At 42.7% G+C, this 19,970-nt stretch overlaps 1 protein-coding gene across 2 annotated transcripts in view; it reads left to right on the plus strand.

The window, feature by feature from the left end:
• Nucleotides 1-19,519, plus strand: part of sv2ca (synaptic vesicle glycoprotein 2Ca) — a 32,388-nt gene extending 12,869 nt beyond the window's left edge. For both annotated transcript variants that reach the window (XM_035785900.2, XM_035785901.2), the window contains exons 3-13: nucleotides 4,711-4,891; nucleotides 6,683-6,834; nucleotides 11,693-11,826; nucleotides 12,592-12,681; nucleotides 13,328-13,438; nucleotides 13,547-13,635; nucleotides 14,122-14,286; nucleotides 14,588-14,721; nucleotides 14,939-15,145; nucleotides 15,332-15,491; nucleotides 15,640-19,519. In XM_035785900.2, coding sequence (XP_035641793.1) covers nucleotides 4,711-4,891; nucleotides 6,683-6,834; nucleotides 11,693-11,826; nucleotides 12,592-12,681; nucleotides 13,328-13,438; nucleotides 13,547-13,635; nucleotides 14,122-14,286; nucleotides 14,588-14,721; nucleotides 14,939-15,145; nucleotides 15,332-15,491; nucleotides 15,640-15,823 — 1,607 coding nt within the window. In that variant the 3' untranslated portion in view covers nucleotides 15,824-19,519. The remainder of the gene's footprint in view (nucleotides 1-4,710; nucleotides 4,892-6,682; nucleotides 6,835-11,692; nucleotides 11,827-12,591; nucleotides 12,682-13,327; nucleotides 13,439-13,546; nucleotides 13,636-14,121; nucleotides 14,287-14,587; nucleotides 14,722-14,938; nucleotides 15,146-15,331; nucleotides 15,492-15,639) is intronic.
• The last annotated feature ends 451 nt before the right edge of the window (nucleotides 19,520-19,970 follow it).

The following is a 19,970-nucleotide window of genomic DNA, read 5'->3' on the forward strand; positions in this document are numbered from 1 at the left end:
CCTGCATCCCACTGCTGGCTAGCCTCTGAAGCGAAACAGGGTTGGTCCTGGTCGGTCCCTGGATGGGAGACCAGATGTTGCTGAAAGTGGTGTTGGAGGGCTCGGTAGGAGGCACTCTTTCCTCGGGTCGAAAATAAATATCCCAGGGCAGTGTAGTAGGGTGTCTTTTTTTCTGTCAAAGATTCAGTCTCGTCTCACCCTGTTGAGAGAACCCAATCACCCAGACAGTCATGTTGTTTCACCACCTCCTGCTTGGCCACAGATCACCTCATCATCACAACTCTCCTCTCTCACACCTTCTAGCACCCAACAGGGAATAGAAACACACACGTTCACCCTGCCTTTCCCCAGCTATTCTAGATGTGACCTGTGTACAAATTATGTCATCTATCTCTCCAACCGCCAGGCTTCTGGGCAATAGCCTATAAAACTAGACTTTTTACACGTGAATAGACTCGGACGCCCAGGCTTTGCTCATGTGGTTTCTATACGGAAGGCAAGGTTGAAAACCTGTGACAGAGGATAACAGGTGAATTGACTTGACCCTCTGTTGGCCTGCAGGTTTGAATGAAGCTGCGTTCACCCCCCCCAGGACAGGGAGTGGCTTCAGATAACGGGGAGCACTGAGCCACTCTGACAAACGGTCTGCCTCTAAGTTATTCTTAACTGAGGGGTGAATGTCTATTTGGTCATATCTATTCCTGTATCATTTAGTCTAGCAGTACTTTATTTAGTAACCATGTGTGATGTGTGTGGAACGAACATTCCTAAATGCACTAGTATCATACTTCTTAGAAAGTGTGGCCAACCCTGTTTCACCACCAGATGCTCTGTCCACTGCTGCTTCCTTCTGCAGAACAGTTTGTGCAGCGTAATAATTTCTTGGGCTCTACAGGAGCAAACTAGCGCCTTGAAAAGTGCCTGGTCATAACAAGAGTAGCAGGGGACTATAGTCTGTAGACTAGAGGCTGCACAGTTAAAGAGAAATATCTTGTCGTGCAGCTTTTATGGGTACTTGTGTGTCTGAAAAGCATATAGAGGATACTAGCATATGAATATAGGTTTGGCACAACCATGTGTAGCTGGCTAAATGCTTCTAGTTGGTGAATGGGACGCTGGAGTATTTCAACATAGTGATACTGTAGATGTCTTTCCCCCATGAGTCACGTTATTTCCTGGCGCCAGTGCTGAGATGATCACACCCTCAGATGCTGTGCAGTAAAACACAACAATCAATACATGAATGAGGTATTCGGACGTCCTCTAGGGGCTATTAGACAGTATGATCATGGTTCAACTGTTTTACGGTTTTAGAAGATATCTGGCATCCTAGGCTCCTTTCTCTCTTTTTGTGGGGGGGGGAAAGGGTTCTTCCTAGAACCATAAGGGTTCCCTTGTGGGTAGGGCTGGGAAATTCTAGGGATCTCGCCATACGATATTGTCACAATGCTTAGGTGCCGATACGATATGTATTGCGATTCTCACGATTCTGGTATTACGATTAGATACTGTGATTTTATTGCAATTTGATGTTCCAAACATATGACATATTTGTCTGCTGCAGCCTCCCGAGTGGCTCAGTGGTCTAAGGCACTGCATCGCAGTTGCTAGCTGTGCCACTAGAGATCCTGGTTTGAGTCCAGGCTCTGTCGCAGCCGGCTGCGACCGGGAGACCCATGGGGCGGCGCACAATTGGCCCAGCGTCATCCGGGTTAGGGGAGGGCTTGGCCGGCAGGGATGTCCTTGTCCCGTTGCGCTCTATCGACTCCTGTGGGCACAATGCATGCTGACACGGTCGTCAGGTGTACAGTGTTTCCTCCGACACATTGGTGTGGCTGGCTTCTGGGTTAAGCGGGCATTGTGTCAAGAAGCATTGTGGCTTGGTTGGGTTGTGTTTCGGAGGACGCATGGCTCTCGACCTTCCCCACTCCCGAGTCCGTACGGGAGTTGCAGCTATGAGGCAAGACTGTAACTACCAATCAGATACCACGAAATTGGGGAGAAAAAGGGGTCAAGTTTTTTTTTTTTTTTCATTATAAAAAACATGTCTGCTGCAGAGGGAGCATGAGAATAAAAGTGCTGAAAACATGTTGGCTCACTATTTAAAAAGAAGATGGAGAGAAAGCTATATGATGCAGGTACAGCCGACTAGCGCTCGCTAACGCTACCTAGCAAAAATATAAACATATATATATTTTTTTACAAATCAATACTTGGAGTCAAAGTATCAATATAATATTGTCCAAAAACATATAGCAATACAGTGTATGTAACTGTATAGATGTGTTCCGCCATCACTATAGAACCCCCTGGGGACAAGCTGAAGAACCCTCTAAGGCTTGCAAAACAGTGTGGGGAAAAGTATGGGCAGTATTTGATATATCACTATTATTTATGTTGTCCCTTTTGTCAGGAAGAGATCAAGGAGTATGCTGTCTTCCTAATGCCTTGGCTTCAGGGCTGTATCAGATGGCCGAATGGCTTGCTGACTCTCCCCAAATCCTCATCTCAACCATTAGATCATAAAGAAGGACCTCAGATTAGCGACTATGGCCAAGTGTGAATGACCTCAGTTTGACCCCTGAAGTAAGAGAGTTAAGTCAGATCCCCATCTATCCACAACAGTGGGGAGATGAGATCTGAATGAGGTGTATCTTGTTATACCCTGAATTGCAATTATTTGGACCAGACGTCATTGCCTCAGGCTAAATTATACCACACCATGTGTAATCAGAATATGGCCTAATCTATCTGCAATCTGTTCTTTATTGTCATAGCGACTGAAATGTAAAATATAAATGACAGTGCTTTTGTAATGTGAGAGCTATCCCTTTGACGCCATTTTCTGTTTACTCGTCGGTTTATCCGTTTATATCTCGGTTTCTTATTATATGAAAAAAAAAATATTTAGATGGTGTCTGAGTCCTCTTAAGGAATCCTGTTTGATGGAAATGTCTCTTGACCAGGACTTCGCAGCATTCATTCTATCAATGCATGAAATGATTCAATCCTAGAAAGATTCCAAAATGGACTGGTAGGCCATAGCAGGACTATGACTAAAGATGAACATCTTCCTGAGATTAGAGAGGGTACAGGAACAGTGGCATTAACAATAGAGAAGGATATCTCATAGTGTTCCAAGACCATGATCAGCAGTGGGTGAAATTGATGCAGAGATCAAGTCACCCTGTACAGTGCCTTCAGAAAGTATTCACACCCCTGGACTTTTTTCCACATTTTGATGTGTTCCAGCCTGAATTTAAAATTAATTACACTGAGATGCTGTGTCACTTACACAATACCCCATAATGTCAAAGTGGAGTTATGTTTTTAGAAATGTTTAAAAATGTATTAAAAACGAAATGCTGAAATGTCTCGAGTTAATAAGTATTCAACCCTTTTGTTATGGCAAAAGCCTAAATAAGTTCACGAGTAAAAAAAATGTGCTTAAGAAGTCACATAATCAGTTGCATGGACTCACTTTGTGTGCAATAATAGTGTTATTTTTAAATGACTGCCCCATATCTATACCCCACATATACAATCATCTGCAAGGTCCCTAAGTCGAGCAGGGAATTTCAAGCACAGATTCAACAACAAAGACCAGGGATGTTTTCTATTGGTTCGCAAAGGGCACTGTATTACTGACCACATTCTTCATCCCATTGATTCATGTCACACTAGTGGGTCCAGGTTCATTCCTTCTGTATTCACTCATCACATCACAGTGGGATTGAGAATGGGTTGTGTTTTACTGTAGGGACTTCATCGCTTGTATAACTCCTTATCATTCTGACACGTAACAGGAATCGAATAGTTCTTGGTGAAGGTATTTATGAAGTGTGCTCTTGGGATGTGCAAATAATTGAACACAAAACTGAAAGAAAAGTTGAATCGACAGTATCATTTGGGTTATGGTTTGGGCAGCAAGGCAAGAGAGATCCTTTGTTATTCCTGCATGAGATAAAGGTTTTAACAGTCAAAAGATGAGCAGGATTTATCAAGTTGTTATTCTACCAAGACATCTCCACTCTCAGGAGAAGTGGAATTTATTACACAAAACAGAGTCGTTCAACAGATTTGGTGATTATATGTTCTTATTGATGTATGATAATCAGCACTAATGGGCCTTAATGCCGCTCCATACTTTACTGTGACAATTTTATACCCTTCACTTTAGCAGCTAGAGCCCACGGAGGGGCCATAAATCCTAATGGTTCAGTCCCAAATGGCACCCTGTTCCCTAGATAGTGCCCTACTTTTGGCCAGAGCACTATGGGTCCTGGTCAAAAGGAGTGCATTAGAAAGGGAATAGGGTGCCATTTGGGAAGCACTCAATGTCTCCTGGCAGGGATATGATGTCAGGTAGAGAGGGACTAGAGGTGATTATGACATTGCATATTAAAATAGCATGGGATATATATATAAAATAAAGGAAACAGTAATGTCCACTGTGTTCTGCTGAAGACGATGTGAATCCACCATTAAGATTAGCTTTATCCACCAGTCAACAATTCTTATCTACACTGTCAAATTCACACAGTATTTGTTGGTTTGTTTGAAGGTTCGATGACAATCGGTTTGAGCATTGCTTTGTGCTGTGCAAATAGATATGGTATAAATCTAAAGTATCTCTCTGTCTGTGTCTCTCTCTCTGTCTGTCTCTCTCTCTCTGTCTGTCTCTCTCTCTCTGTCTGTCTCTCTCTGCAGGCAGTATTGTGTACCTGGGGATGATGGTGGGGGCGTTCTTCTGGGGGGGCATGTCGGACAAGGTGGGCCGCAGACAGTGTCTGCTCATCTGCATGTGTGTGAACGGCTTCTTCGCCTTCCTCTCCTCCTTCGTTCAGGGTTATGGCATCTTCCTACTCTGCCGCGTGATCGCAGGCTTTGGGTGAGTCTATCTGACTGGGGTTACAATGGCAAGCAACATCAATGTGTTATTTCTCTTAAATAATGGGCTACTGAATTATAATAATCCACACTAAACAAACAGTTAGAAAAGTGAACTACAAATAATACTGGAGATTAAAACATGTATTGCGAGTTGTGACATGAACAGTAGAGTAAGGACAACTGACTCAGTCTGTTCCAATTTTACAAAGCTCGCTACAACCATGATGTGTCCTTTCAAGTCGTTCATCAAATGGCCCTGCAGTTCTACGTCGTTAACTCCTTAATTCCCATAGAGACTGCTTTTCACAGTAGTTAGTCATTCATTCATTATCTGTTGTTGTAAATCATCTGTTTTGGTTTCTTGAATGAATATCTAGTTGTGGACCCCTCTGTTTACATAGACTAACTCTTATATTTCACCCACATAACCCCTAGAGGTTTCACTCACTCCTATCTATATCCATAATAATAATAATAGTAATAATGTGTGACTAGTAGTGAATGTGTCAACCACTCTCCTGTCAGTATGGCAGTATGCTCCTAACATCCATCATGAAAGACTTTAGTTTAGACCAACAGTGATAACAGGGGATTTACTGTAATATATTTACTGTAATATAGGGCCTTTGTAAACACGTCTTCTACTTGGAGTGGATGAATGATTTTAACATTGCTGGTAAAATGCTTTACAAGACTCAAAAACAAAACAATTAGCACGAAAGAATTCCCCTCATTCGTCAAATTAATTTGAAAAAGTTCAAGCAAAAAGTGCACAAGAATTCTAAAAGCAATATCTCAGCAAACAACATTCAGTCCTTTCTTACTGTCTGGCACTCGCTGATTCTGGTGTCTCATTCAATCAGATGTGTTTTTGTCAAGGTTTCCCCTGGCTTGACAAATCCTAGGGACGTTTCCTTAGCCATCACTGTCGTCATGCCACACTGGCTTTTGGTAAGCCTTTAGTGAAAGGCTCTGTGACAAATGATTGTCTGAAATGTGCTTCTGGGGCATTTAAAAAGCAGCCTTATGATGGACAAGTGACATTTGGAAACTACTGTACTAGCCCAGTACGACCATCCTGATCTCGCGAGCTTACATTCTATATCGCTACACAAGGAAACGAAACAAAAGCGCAGCAGGATAGTGGAGACGTCTTTACAGCACCGTTTCTGAATGTCCATATTGTTATTCACTGGCTGCATGGCCTCTAGCCTCACATGTCTAGCAATGTAAGAACAGAGCATTGATTTATAGAGAGAAAATATTGGAGGGGTATAACGGTCCCTGTCAAAAGCTCATTTACTAATTGCCTCCCGCCCCTCTCCCCAGAGGGACTCAATGTAATTGAAAAGGCTTGCAAGCCAAACTGCCTTCTGTTGGAGTCATGGACGACTGGCTCCAAGCCTAACGGTTAACTGGAAAGCCAAGGAAATGCCCTTTTGGCAAAGTTGTCTTATTTTCAGGAAAATTGTTGTCTACTTTTACAGTAGTAAAAACTGTTCCAGCTGCATCACGTCTGAACAATACAAAAGGTTCCTCAGAGAAAATAAAGCCCCCACAAAATATTTTTTTTAAATAACAAAAAACAAACACATTTTTGTCATTGTTGCAGCAATGTACTATAGATATAGTTAATTTTCATGGGTCAACTAATTTGTAGGTGTTAAGAAAATGTTACCTTCTGCATAATCCGTGTAGCTCTACTCGTTGTCCTATGGCATATCATCTTCTGGTGCATTGCGCCACCAAGTAATTAAGCAACTCATTGTCCTGTCCTTGTCTCCTTCAGAACAGGGGGAGTTGTACCCATCGTCTTCTCCTTATTTGCGGAGGTGCTGTCCAGAGAGAAGAGAGGGGAGCACCTGAGCTGGCTCTGCATGTTCTGGATGATTGGAGAGATCTATGCTTCAGCCATGGCCTGGGCCATTATACCACACTACGGTAAGTAGTATACTGTTATACCACATTAACGCACCACGGTGACTCACCAGGACTAGTTCACACTCACACAGGTGGAATGAACACATCATAGGCATTTTAGTAACAAAACCTTCTTGGTTAGATGGTTATGATGCCCCTGAATGTGGTATAATAATTTGACATTGTACAGTTTACAAAGTAAAAACAAATCGAACAATGGGACACAATGTTAAAACTTACTGCACAAATCCAGGTTGGCAGAGTATAACCAGCGGAACGTTTAGCTGTGACCGTGGGTGAAGGTGCCAGTTTGCCCTGCTGGCGCATCAACTAAGTGGCTGCAGACTGGGAGAGGGACAGTTGAAGTGATTAATGTAGGCCTGGAAACCACGGGGATACACATACAGGCACACATAGGGATATTTAAAGGATGAAGGCGTAACGGTGGGAGATAGGAGACTGTGATTTACAACCGCTACACTGGAAATAAGCTGCACTCATCAATAAAGAAAAGGGGAAAGGCTTGAAAATGGGCTTTCCTCTCTCTCTTCCTCACACTATATCAATCTCTCCCACCACCCGTATCTCTGTCTGAGCCTATTTCTCTCTGCTCATCTTCTTTCCCTCTCACTCCTTTCTTTCTGTCCCTCTCTTTCCTCCCCCTCTTTCACTGTCTCCCAATGTCTCTTCCAACCACTTCTTACTGTCCCTCCCTCCCTCCCTCCCTCCCTGTCCCTCCTCTCCTTCTCTCTGTCTGGGGATGTTCTTCTTGATCAAGCATAATTAGCTTTTTCTTCTTGCTCTAACCTAATGGGACAAAGCTACAGCTAGCCATGATTTATGGTCGAGCCGTGTTTTAGCCCAGCCGTGGGGGACGTCAGTGAGAGGCTTCATGGAGGATATTTCACTGTGCCGGCCGTGCTGAGCCACTGAAATGCCTGTTGGTACAAATAGTGACTGCACTGTAGACATTGAAGGAAATGATACCTGAAACAGTGGGGGTTCATTTAAGATTTCAGATCATTGAGCTGCTTTTAGGAAAATCCACAGTTTCTCTTCATTGTGCCGTGGCTATAGAGGAGGGCTATACACACACACACACACACACACACACACACACACACACACACACACACACACACACACACACACACACACACACACACACACACACACACACACACACACACACACACACACACACACACACACACACACACACACACACACAATCTGATAAACCCAGTGAGTCTCACTGAGAAAGCTCTGCTGTCAGGTCTGCAGATATCCCTTTGAAGGCTTGATAGTAAACCCACTCTGCTCTCATTCTTTCTGACACACACTCTCTCTTTCCTCTCTCACTCTTCCTCTCTCCATATCCTCTCCCTTTCTATCCTTTATCTCCCCCCTTATCTCCCTCCCCCCTTTATCCCCCCACCCCCTCTCTCTGAGCGTGCCCTGCATACTCCAACAATTTTGGGTGATTTTTATGTTCTCTCCAACTGCCGCAGTGCCCGCCAACAGCGATGGGGCTGAGGAGCCTGAGGTGTAGTCTTTTGTCTCATATAGAAACAGATAATGATGGATTACCACACATCTACCACCTCATTGGTGTTTAATACTCCACTAAAGTTCTTTATATACCTCCTCACTTGTCTTCAGCACTCTGCAGCTCCTAATGTCTTCTAAAGCCTCATGACAAAGACACAGATGGAGCCTACAGAAGTCTGAATCAGCCTGGAGAGATCTCCGTCATACTGCAGCCTTTAGTTACACTACTAGGGGTCTCTCTCTCCCTCTCTCCCTCCATCCATCCACTTAGTCAATTATGTACATTATCCCAGTAATGACATTTTCAATGGCTAAAAAGACACTAACCCTCCGGGGCTGACAGCACAGCTATATCCCCATAGACAAGGCAATCACTGCAGCACATCAAATCTCACACACACACACACACACACACACACAAATACATTACCATCAGCATACATGTGTCATGTTAACACGTACACACACATGTGCAAGCGCGCACAGACACACAGAGTTCATGCATTCACACCAACACACACATGCACAAGACCCTGAATGTAAGGAATTGAGATTGCCTTCATGGTAGTCACTGGGAATCCTTGACATCCTCCCACACACACCTACAGGATAGTGTCATTACTCAGCACACAACTACAATAACATCCCAGCAGTTCTATACATTAACGCTTACAAACACGGTGTGTGGATGACTCCGATGCATGCACAGAATGATGTACAGCCCCTGCCATACACGGGTGGTTTGAGAAGGATGATCTATGTATGACAGCCTTTCTTCAAGTCTGGCTTTATTTCCACAGTGGTTCATAAGCGGTGGTATCAATCTGCCATTAGATTCATTTCTAGCACTCATTTCCTTGCATTAACATTAACAGTGCTGATGGATAATGGGGTTATTCCTTTAAATCGTGTTAAAAAGAAAAAGGCCTGATCCAGAGGGAGAGACGTGGGAGGTCACGACTAACATCCCTCTTCTCCCTCCTTCCCCAAATAGGAACAGGGACCATAAGCACACACACACATTGCATTAGCCCTCTTACACTAATGTACACTCCCACACACTGAAGAACAGTCATTGTCAGTAAAAAGGAGATAAGGAGAACAAAAATATACCTCTTCATTGTTTTGGATTTACCCTGTTACTGTAGTTCTCAGCTACAGTGTTTATAGTGTACATACCGCATGTGGATTTGTGTTAATTCTGTGTCCTGTTTATTGTCGGTCTATATATCCTGTTTATCATCGGTCTGTATATCCCGCTTAACGTCTGTCTGTATATCCTGTTTATCGTCTGTCTGTATGTCCTGCTTATCATCTGTCTGTATGTCCTGTTTATCATTGGTCTGTATATCCCGCTTAACGTCTGTCTGTATATCCTGTTTATCGTCTGTCTGTATGTCCTGCTTATCATCTGTCTGTATGTCCTGTTTATCATCTGTCTGTATATCCTGCTTATCATCTGTCTGTATATCCTGCTTATCATCTGTCTATATATCCTGCTTATCATCTGTCTGTATATCCTGTTTATCAACTGTCTGTATGTCCTGCTTATCATCTGTCTGTATATCCTGTTTATCGTCTGTCTGGATATCCTGCTTATCATCTGTCTATATATCCTGGTTATCATCTGTCTGTATATCCTGTTTATCATCTGTCTGTATATCCTGCTTATCATCTGTCTGTATATCCTGCTTATCATCTGTCTGTATATCCTGCTTATCATCTGTCTATATATCCTGCTTATCATCTGTCTGTATATCCTGCTTATCATCTGTCTATATATCCTGCTTATCATCTGTCTGTATATCCTGTTTATCATCTGTCTGTATGTCCTGCTTATCATCTGTCTATATATCCTGCTTATCATCTGTCTGTATATCCTGTTTATCATCTGTCTGTATATCCTGCTTATCATCTGTCTGTATATCCTGTTTATCGTCTGTCTATATATCCTGCTTATCATCTGTCTGTATGTCCTGTTTATCATCTGTCTATATATCCTGCTTATCATCTGTCTGTATATCATGTTTATTGTGGCGGCACCACAAATTCCTGTACATACAAATTTATTTGGCGAATAAAGGTGATTCAGAAAATATTTTACTTTCTCGATGTTCCATCAAATTTTCAGTAAGATCCATTAAAGTGGGCAACAAATTTGATATTTATAAACTATTTCACAGAATGTATGAAACACACATTTAAGGGTTTGAAGGGTTCTACTGTGCCTAAGGGAAAGCGCTATGAAATTACAGTGCTGTACATGGGTCGCTCAGTGTTGAGGCTAAGATTATTTACATGGCTGTGTACTATTACAATGATTGAGGATAGATATAATTGAAGGCTACAGCAACCTTTTCCAGCTCGAGGACATAATTAGTCCGGCACGTTCCTTTCCAATGGCAAAGGTGCAAAAAGGTGAAGGAATTCAGATATGACATTGTTTGTAGCACGACCCACAGAGTTCTTAAACTACGGTGTGCCAAATGGTCCAATGTGCCAGTAAATCAGCACAATCTAATTTTTCGTTTTTTCAAATTGGAGCCATCTTGGAGGTAGAATTGGGATCATGTAGACTGTGATAATGCCGATACAAAAAAAGAGTAACGTAGAGCAATGTACAATAAGGCGAACATTGCAAATGAGGTAAGTTGTAAGTACATGGGGGCCGCCATCTTTATGCACCTTCGCTGTTGAATAGTCCAGAAAATGACTTTAGAATGTGCTGAGATAAGTGGCATTTAGAGAGGGGAATTGGAAATTGATTGTGTGTGTGCATGTGTTTGTGTATGTGAGAATATGTGTGTGTGTGTGTGTGTGTGTGTGTGTGTTGCTACTATGAAAATGAATTGGACATAGTCTCTACCTGTGGGATGAGATCAGGTACAACATGATTTAACTTAAATGTCCTTTCCTTCCTTCCTTCCTTTATTTGTTTTCTTTGTGTGTTGCACTTTCCTCTGTGTGTGGTCTTCTGGAATATACCCCATAGAAATTGTGCAAATAGAACCGACGTCACATCACCAAGGGAAGCAATAGTCAGTTGCCCATAAGTAACTTAAAAGACCCACTCCTGTGACATTTTTGAACTACTATGAACGGAGACCAACAACAAGCTGAATATTGTATGAATTGAAAAATCGAAGCTCCCCTCTCTTGAGAATGTGACCATTATGTAAAACATGCTGATGTGTTCTCTTGTGTCTGATTGTTTGATGATGTATTGTGTGTGATTGGTTGCTGATGTGTTCTCTCGTGTGTGATTGGTTGATGATGTATTGTGTGTGATTGGTTGCTGATGTGTTCTCTCGTGTGTGATTGGTTGCAGGCTGGAGTTTCAGTATGGGTTCTGCCTACCAGTTCCACAGTTGGAGAGTGTTTGTGGTCGTCTGCGCCCTGCCGTGCGTTTGTGCTGTTGTGGCTCTCACTTTCATGCCCGAGAGCCCCAGGTTTTACCTGGAGGTAAAGTAAAGCATTATGGGAAATGGGGTTTTAGGGAGAGTGCCTGCCCCTCACAGACTATGTCTGTGTGTGGGCATGGATGGTCAGCTTTTCAATTCAATAGTTCCAGTACTGAACAGTATAGGCAACTAATAGAATGTAGACCAAGCCCAGATAGACATATAGCCTAGATAATTGGTTATTTAAGTCTGATGATAGTGCAAGGATCGGTTATCATTAACCCAGGGCCCTATAGCAGCTTAGGTCCCTATAGCATCTATTTCCTCAGAAAACCATTGAAGAGGGTACATTATCCTAGGTTACTATAATGCTTAAGTGTGTTCATGACAGTGGGTGCTGAGGAGTATTTTATTTGTTTTTGCTGTCTTATTGGGTGGGCCTGGCAGGGCCTGGCTTCCCAGTGGGTGGGCCTGTGTCCACCCAGGCCCACACATGACTATGCCCCTAGTTCATGAAAGTTGGAAATGCTTTGTTCTTCAACAGCAAGGCCTATGAGGCAAACAGTTAGTCAGCCTAAAGCTTCAGCAGCAGAGGTCTGGGCTACATGGCACGCCAATTTGCATGTTTTGTCGAAGATGGCAAATACGACTGTGACAGTTGGCTACGCCTGTTACTGTAGGAGAATTATACTTTGAAGTAAAATGAGTCATCATTGTCGTGACTCCTGTCATCTCAGCCCATCTCCTCCCTGCGTGAGCATGGCTGTCACGGAGGAGTGCTCCGGTTCTCTCTCCGTTAATCCCGTTTAATTCTCCCTCCTGTCAGGTGGGGAAGCACGACGAGGCTTGGATGATCCTCAAGCAGATCCATGACACCAACATGCGAGCGCGTGGGCAGCCGGAGAAAGTCTTCACCGTGAGTGTTGTCCCGCCTCGGCTCTTGCTTTGTTCACGCAGTAGAAAAACGAAGGCTTATAACCGCCAGCCCTGCGACTTGTTTAAATATGTGCCGAGTATAATATCAATGATATGAAAAGGTTTTGAAAGGTATTTTGTGCCTTTCAAATACGCAATGCCCGAGGCGCGCCCGGAAACAGCACCCCAGTCAATCTACATTTAGAGCTTTTCATTTGGTGTCAGATGTAATGTCTCTGGAAGTGAACTAAAGCCCTTGCAAATCTCATGATACATCTGTAGCCTATATTTTAAGATGCAGGTTTTTGCTGCTAATGCAATAGCATAAGGGCTCAATCAATCTTGAATTGCAAAACTTGCCTATCAATTTGCATAGCCTACCTTTTTCCATAGAAACATTTAAAAGCAATGCAGAATAGTTGTAGATACTGTAAGAGAACCAGGTAAATTCCAATTCCTCGAGGAGCTTCCAGGGCCCGAGTTTCCTTGTACCACCCACAGATATCCAATGGATGGACCACAGCCACAGACCACCTTCCAGTTACATTTCTCCACCAGCAGTAGCCTACAAGAAAGAAACAGCATAAACATGACTTTTGATGTAATTATGTTATTAAAAACTCAATTTCCCATAATTCCCATCCCAGGTGAACAGAATCAAGATCCCCAAGCATTTGGATGAGCTGGTGGAGATTAAATCAGAGTCGGGGAACCCAGTCTCCAAGGCCCTCTTCAGGTCCAAGACAGAGCTATGTGGGGTGGGTTTTCTCTGTTGGCTCGCTAGATGGCCATGATAGAAGCGGAATTATCCTGCACTGCACTCTCACAAATCATTATTGATGTGTCTCTCTTGTTTCTCCACACAGATCTGGGTTAACTTTATGAAGTGTTTCGACTACCCTCTGAAAGAAAGCACTATCAAGCTAGCTATTGTGTGGTTTACTCTGTCCTTTGGGTAAGTTTTTCTATTTTAATGACTCCCGCTCCCCCCTCTCTCCTGATAGAAAGGTCCGGTTCTTAATTTAGAGCTGTAGGAGTAAGAATAGGCCAACTTCTTTCGTCAGGAAATGGCATAGACTTTTGCGCTTGCAGCCACATTGCATTTCTGTCAGCTGTCCAACGTGGTAGCAGAGGTCGCAGCTCCCTGCTCTCAGGAGAACTACTGAATCAATATGCTTTCATTGGCCTCTCCTCTCAGTGTGACAGGGTGGGAATTCAAGCAGCCTGAGAAGAAAAGAACACTCCTGGAAACCCAACAGAAACCGTGTATTCTACCCCTATAGTTCCTATACATTTCAACTGGCTCCTATGTATAAACATGGATTTCTTTCTATTTGTTAACCTATATCCACTAAAGTGACTCCCTACGCCAAATTCCCTGTGGGTACGTACATAACCTAACCTTTATGTTGGTGACGACACTGTGTGTCTGTGGATCCAGGTACTACGGCCTGTCTGTGTGGTTCCCTGACGTCATCAAGCACCTCCAGGCAGATGACTACGCCTCCAAGGTGAAGATCCACAGCAACGAACGCATCGAGGACTTCACCTTCAACTTCACCATGGAGAACCAGATCCACACCAATGGTGTCTTCACCAACGACAGGTAGGGAAGAAAGAGAAAACTCTTCCAACATTAATGCTGAACAAGCAGTTATAACTGCATCCTCAATGAAAATGGGCTGGATGGACTAAAATGGAGTATGGATGGAAATGTGAGTCATTACTATGGTGCTTTTATATTAATCTGGCATGTTGTCTTATCTGCTTTGTCTCTGCCAACTAGATGAGATGAGTAAATGTTAAATACAGAATCGACAAGGATTTCTCTGTAAAATGAACATGACATGTAGGCATTCGTAACTAACCATGTCCACACATACACTTTCCTCTGTTGAACCGTCCAGATTTGTTAATATGAAGTTGAAGTCCATCACCTTCATTGACTCCACCTTCCGTAACTGCTACTTTGACGACGTGACGTCGGTGGGATCCTACTTCCGGAACTGTACCTTCATCGAGGCGTTCTTCTACAACACTGGTAAGACAGACAAACAGAACCAGAAAGAGAACAGGGGCATTTCTGGGCCACCGTGAAGAATCCAGAAGGATCTTTGTCAGGCTTGACCTGTTCTCCTTTCTTTCATACTTCCTTTTTTGTAAAGATATAGTTTCGACGGGCTGAAAAATGTTTGCTAGGTATTGTCCTTTCTTTGCTACAGTCTCAGTCATGCCTATATTCCTGTTTGTGATGGCAGACATCGATGACTCCAAACTGATAGATGACACAGAGGTGATCAACAGCACGTTTCACCACAACAAGACGGGCTGTCAGATGACATTTGACGACGACTACAGCGCCTACTGGGTCTACTTCATCAACTTCCTTGGAACTCTGGCTGTTCTGCCCGGCAACATCGTCTCGGCACTGCTCATGGATAAAATCGGACGCCTTTCCATGTTAGGTATGTACAGGGATAGTTTGCAAAGTCCTTTCTGAGGGCTGCATTTGTTATGAGCATGACTGTATCAGGTTGTTCAAATAAAAAAAGGATGTTGTGTGTCTGTGTCTGCGTGTGTCTGCGTGCGTCTGCGTGTGTGTGTCTGCACGTGTGTGTGTGTGTGTGTGTGTGTGTGTGTGTGTGGTACAGGTGGCTCCATGGTTCTGTCAGGGATCAGTTGTTTCTTCCTGTGGTTCGGCACCAGTGAGTCGATGATGATCTTCATGCTGTGCCTTTACAACGGCCTGAGCATATCAGCCTGGAACTCACTGGACGTGGTCACCACAGAGTCCTTCCCTACAGACAGAAGGTATAGTTAGCAAGAAAATATAAATGATCCATTCCTATCTGCACACACAACAAGCATGAAAAAACACAGACATGCATATAAAACTCCTGTAAATCACTAAAAGACTTTCCAATTTCTCCCCCCCCTTCTCTCTCTCTCTCTGTGTCAGAGGGACAGGTTTTGGGTTCTGTAACGCTTTGTGTAAGCTGGCTGCAGTGCTGGGAAACCTCATCTTTGGTTCTCTGGTTGGCATCACCAAGTCCATCCCCATCCTCCTGGCCTCATCTGTGCTGGTGTGTGGAGGCCTGGTGGGGCTCCGGCTGCCTGATACCAGGGCCAACGTACTCATGTAGCCCCAGGAAGGACCACCTGGCCTGTGGAAGACTTGGGCCAAACCTGGTGCAAAGGGTTTGCTTCAAACATGTCCTATGGATGTTTGAGATTTGATTTGCTTATTGCCGCTTGTGGTCTCAAAGAGAGTTCAATTGCATAACTCCCCACCCCCACCCCATATTGCTACAAAACAGTATATCTACTTTCACTTTATCAATTTATGTATGTACAAGACACAACCCAAGCTCCAGACCATCTGCACAATTCCCTGGTGTCAAAGGGAAACTCCTATTTATTATTGAATGTAATATTTGGGGATGTCACAACGCCCCTTCCAGGATGGAATGATGTCACTCAATATTTTCATGTTATTTCATCATGATATAATCATAAGAGTTAGTGGGGTATATATTTTAGTGAAGCTTGTGGTGAGCATTGTTCAGGGGAATTGATGGTCAGTTGATCATGACTGATTGATGGTCAGGCCATTGCCTGTGGATTATGTCCATCCATCCCTGTATAGTACTGGCTGTGAAGGGAACTACTGTATAATGGGTCCTGTAGTTGGCTGAAGTAGACTCTATATCAGTGTCAAGGCCTGTTTGCTATGAGCTGGCTTGTGAAGTCAGTACTGAGCTAGTGCTATGTGAGTTGTATAGATGTAAGTAGCGCCTGTTGCTTTGTATCTTATGAGCAGTAGCTTCCAGGCATGTTTGTCTGGAGTCATTGCAGGGGCAGGGTTAGTGCTGTACATATGAATGCGTTCTTATTAGGCCAGGACAGATGGAGGAGAGAGGGGATAACAAGCTGTTCTGAGCACAGCCACCCTGCAGTGGGAGAGACAGGGGAATAGATGATCAGAAAGACTGGAGACCACACAGCTGCAACACAGCTGGCCTAGACAGACAGGCCAAGGGAGAGAACAAGGGTATTTCTGGGCCACCGAGTGTAGATGGATCTTTGTCAGGCTTGACGTGTTCTCACATAATGTTTCACTTGTAATGTCTGCTAGATATACGCACATACCCTGAACTGTCAACCATGAAGAGTCATGGTGATGGACAGGTCTTAACTAAGCTAAGCTTCTCCCAGATAACATCTGAAACTATAATAATGTGTTTGTTGTCAGTTGTGGCTATTTATTTATTAGTTTACACTGACAGATGCATAAAGATGTGTTTTTATTACAGTGTTCTGCCCCACTCTACCACAGTCATATATAAACACTCAATGTCAAAGCCCTTTGCACCAGCTCTCTAGGCCATATTGAATAACTTGATTTGTTGTTATTTGAAGTGTACATACTAAATGTATCAATATGTTAATATTTATGTTTTCTTTTGCGGGTATGTATCTGCAGCTGTTCTAAAGAATTCTTTGGAGAAAATGTAAGAATCCATATTTTTTGTATCTACTCTTGTTCTGCACTTCTCCTGTGTGTTGTATTGTATGCAGGCTTCCTGATTGGGATGTATTTATGTTCAGCCTTTGATTTGGCGTTTCTCTTCGGCACTGACTTTGTAATGACATGTCAGGCTGCTTCCTTTTCAAGATACTGAATGGCCTTTTTTAAAATGTGCCTCTTCTTCACCGGAGCGTTCTCCTCATAGACAACAGAACAGGAGACTGAAGGGTACAGGAGGTAAACAGGAAGTGAACTCTGTGTGTGTGATGTCCCTTCTCACTACGGTCAACATTTTCAAGTACTGTACATCATCACATTGTGACGTGTAAAAGGTTCAACCTCCATATCAGTTTAAAAAAAGATGCCCTCCCCTCAGATGAAGTTGGAAGACAATATTATTTTTAAACTGGATTGGAAAATATCAAATGTTATTTAAAGCAATAAGTAAGTAGTAAGTAAGTTAGTAACTGCTTGCATAAGAGTGACCCCCCATAAGACGTAATTGAAGTGAAACGACGTGAAAACAACGTTGATTCAACCAGTGTGTGCCCAGTGGGAATGCATTTGCGTGGATATTTTAAGCAATATTTAAACAGTTTTACAACATTGAGTAAACTATTCCAGTGCTTGTTATTAAAAAAAACACCTGTGACAATTTGGAAGACGTTTTGGAATCAGTAACAAAACAGTATTTTTAAAAATGTTGTACACATAATTCAGTACGTAGCACATGTATAAATCTTTTCACTGTATAATGGCATTTCATTAGTGCTGTACACTGCAGTCTCTAAATTCTCACCCAAAGTTGACAAATGCGTCTGACGTTGATAAGGCATCCTGCAGGTAGCTGTCGTTACTGTAAGCAGTATGATCACCAGACCTCAGTCACAGGTCTACATCTCGACATGGCTCCTTAGTATTATCTATGGCTTACTGCCTGTGTAGCTCTCCTGTTCCCGTGTGTGTTGTATCTGTGAGTATATTGTAGTGTTCGTAGTCCACTGTATCAAAACTGCGGTCTGCTTGCCCCCTCCTTATTTTAGCTTTACATCATCTCGGATATGGTCATGTCTGTTTGCTGATTGTTTGCTTCTTGGTATGCACTACAAATGATCAACCGCTGACTTGATGATTTCATGATTTTATAAGTGATGACATAATCAATGGAACTTGAGTATTTATAGTAGTAGTAACAACATTCTGATTGGGCTTGTGTCAAACCAAAGCTACTGACTGACTACTGTTACCATCTCAGCAGTGTAGTGCATACTATAAGATACCAGTTATTTATGAACAAGGGTTGCAGCTGTATGGTGGTACTGGATGTGTTAAACCTAGCGTCTTAGCCTAATTGTGACAGCATTGCCTGTGGTATCTTACAAAGGATAAATAAGTACCTCTCTTTTTTTGTGTGGGTGTGTGGTTTGGCTTCACTATCATTGTGGGGACCAGAAGTCCTCACAAGGATAGTAAAACAAGGGACATCTGGACAGGTATGGACATTTCGCCAGTCCCCACAAGGACAATTCCTATGTTTGGCTTAGAGGTTAGGTTAGGGATAAGAGTTAGGGTTAGGCTTAGTTTTAGGGTTAACGTTAGAGTTAGGTTAAGGGTTAGGGAAAATAGGATTTTGAATGGGAATAAATAGTTTGGGTCCCACAAGGATAGTAAAACAAATGTGTGTGTGTGTGTGTGTGTGTGTGTGTAAGTATTGTACATATCTATGCTGTAGTTGGTGGACTTCTGAGTTAAATCTGTATGCTTTTTGATTGACTGATGCCTCTCCAGCTGTGTTGAAGCGATAAATCCATCTATCCATGTTCTACGTCTGTGTTTCCTTGGCTTAAAGCCACATGTCCTCTACTACTGTGTGTACAAACTTGCATGTGTGTATGAAACTTCTCTTTTTTTTGTGCTCAACTTTGTGTTCTTATTGTATTCTTCTGCCAGAAGAAGAGAAAATGTAGATTTTTGGAAGAAAAAAAGTGAATGTATCACTCATCAGTTTTTTGGGGACATTTTTTTAAGTGAACAATGGTGTGAGCTCAGATGAACAAATGTGTGGGTTCAGATGAACAAATGTGTGGGTTCAGATGAACAAATGTGTGGGTTCAGATGAACAAAGGTGTGCACATTATTGTGAAAGGCATGCCAATTGTGGGATGACTGTGAAGCTGAGTAGAGAAACATTTGCCAAATGATGCCCTGTGAATATTGTTTTAATTAAAGGAGAATGGCAGGAATTGCAAATAGTGCTGCTTATGAGCATCAAGTATATGAAATAAAGATTTATGTTCTCTAGCAAATTCAATCATGTGTTCATTCAACTCCAGAGGATATAAATCTTGAGTGCATTGCAGCTTATATAGGTCTGCAGCAGGTCATTTTGAAGATACTATTATATCAGATAGAGTGCATGCAGACTGCAGAGCATTGGGCCCAAAATCGTATTACACTAATAATAGCTTTTATTTAGCCCTGCACTCTCATAATCAGACCGCTAAGAAATATATGAGTTATCTTGCCTTCAATGTTTGCAAGTCAGAAAATATTATCAATTGTTGTCAGGAATTAAAAATGCAGATTTTCAATTAGTATAGACTACTATAATTCCAGTCCTATAAAGTTGGAAACGATGACGCGGCTAAACTAAAGTGAGGGCTTGTGGTATTCGTTTTAAAACAACAACAGAAACAGCAGCATTGAAGACATCAAAATGCTAATCCACACAATCCACATTTCCGTATTCACTGCCTTATTGT

This window comes from Oncorhynchus keta, chromosome 14, assembly GCF_023373465.1.
Source record: "Oncorhynchus keta strain PuntledgeMale-10-30-2019 chromosome 14, Oket_V2, whole genome shotgun sequence".
In the NCBI taxonomy this organism is placed as follows: Eukaryota; Metazoa; Chordata; class Actinopteri; order Salmoniformes; family Salmonidae; genus Oncorhynchus; species Oncorhynchus keta.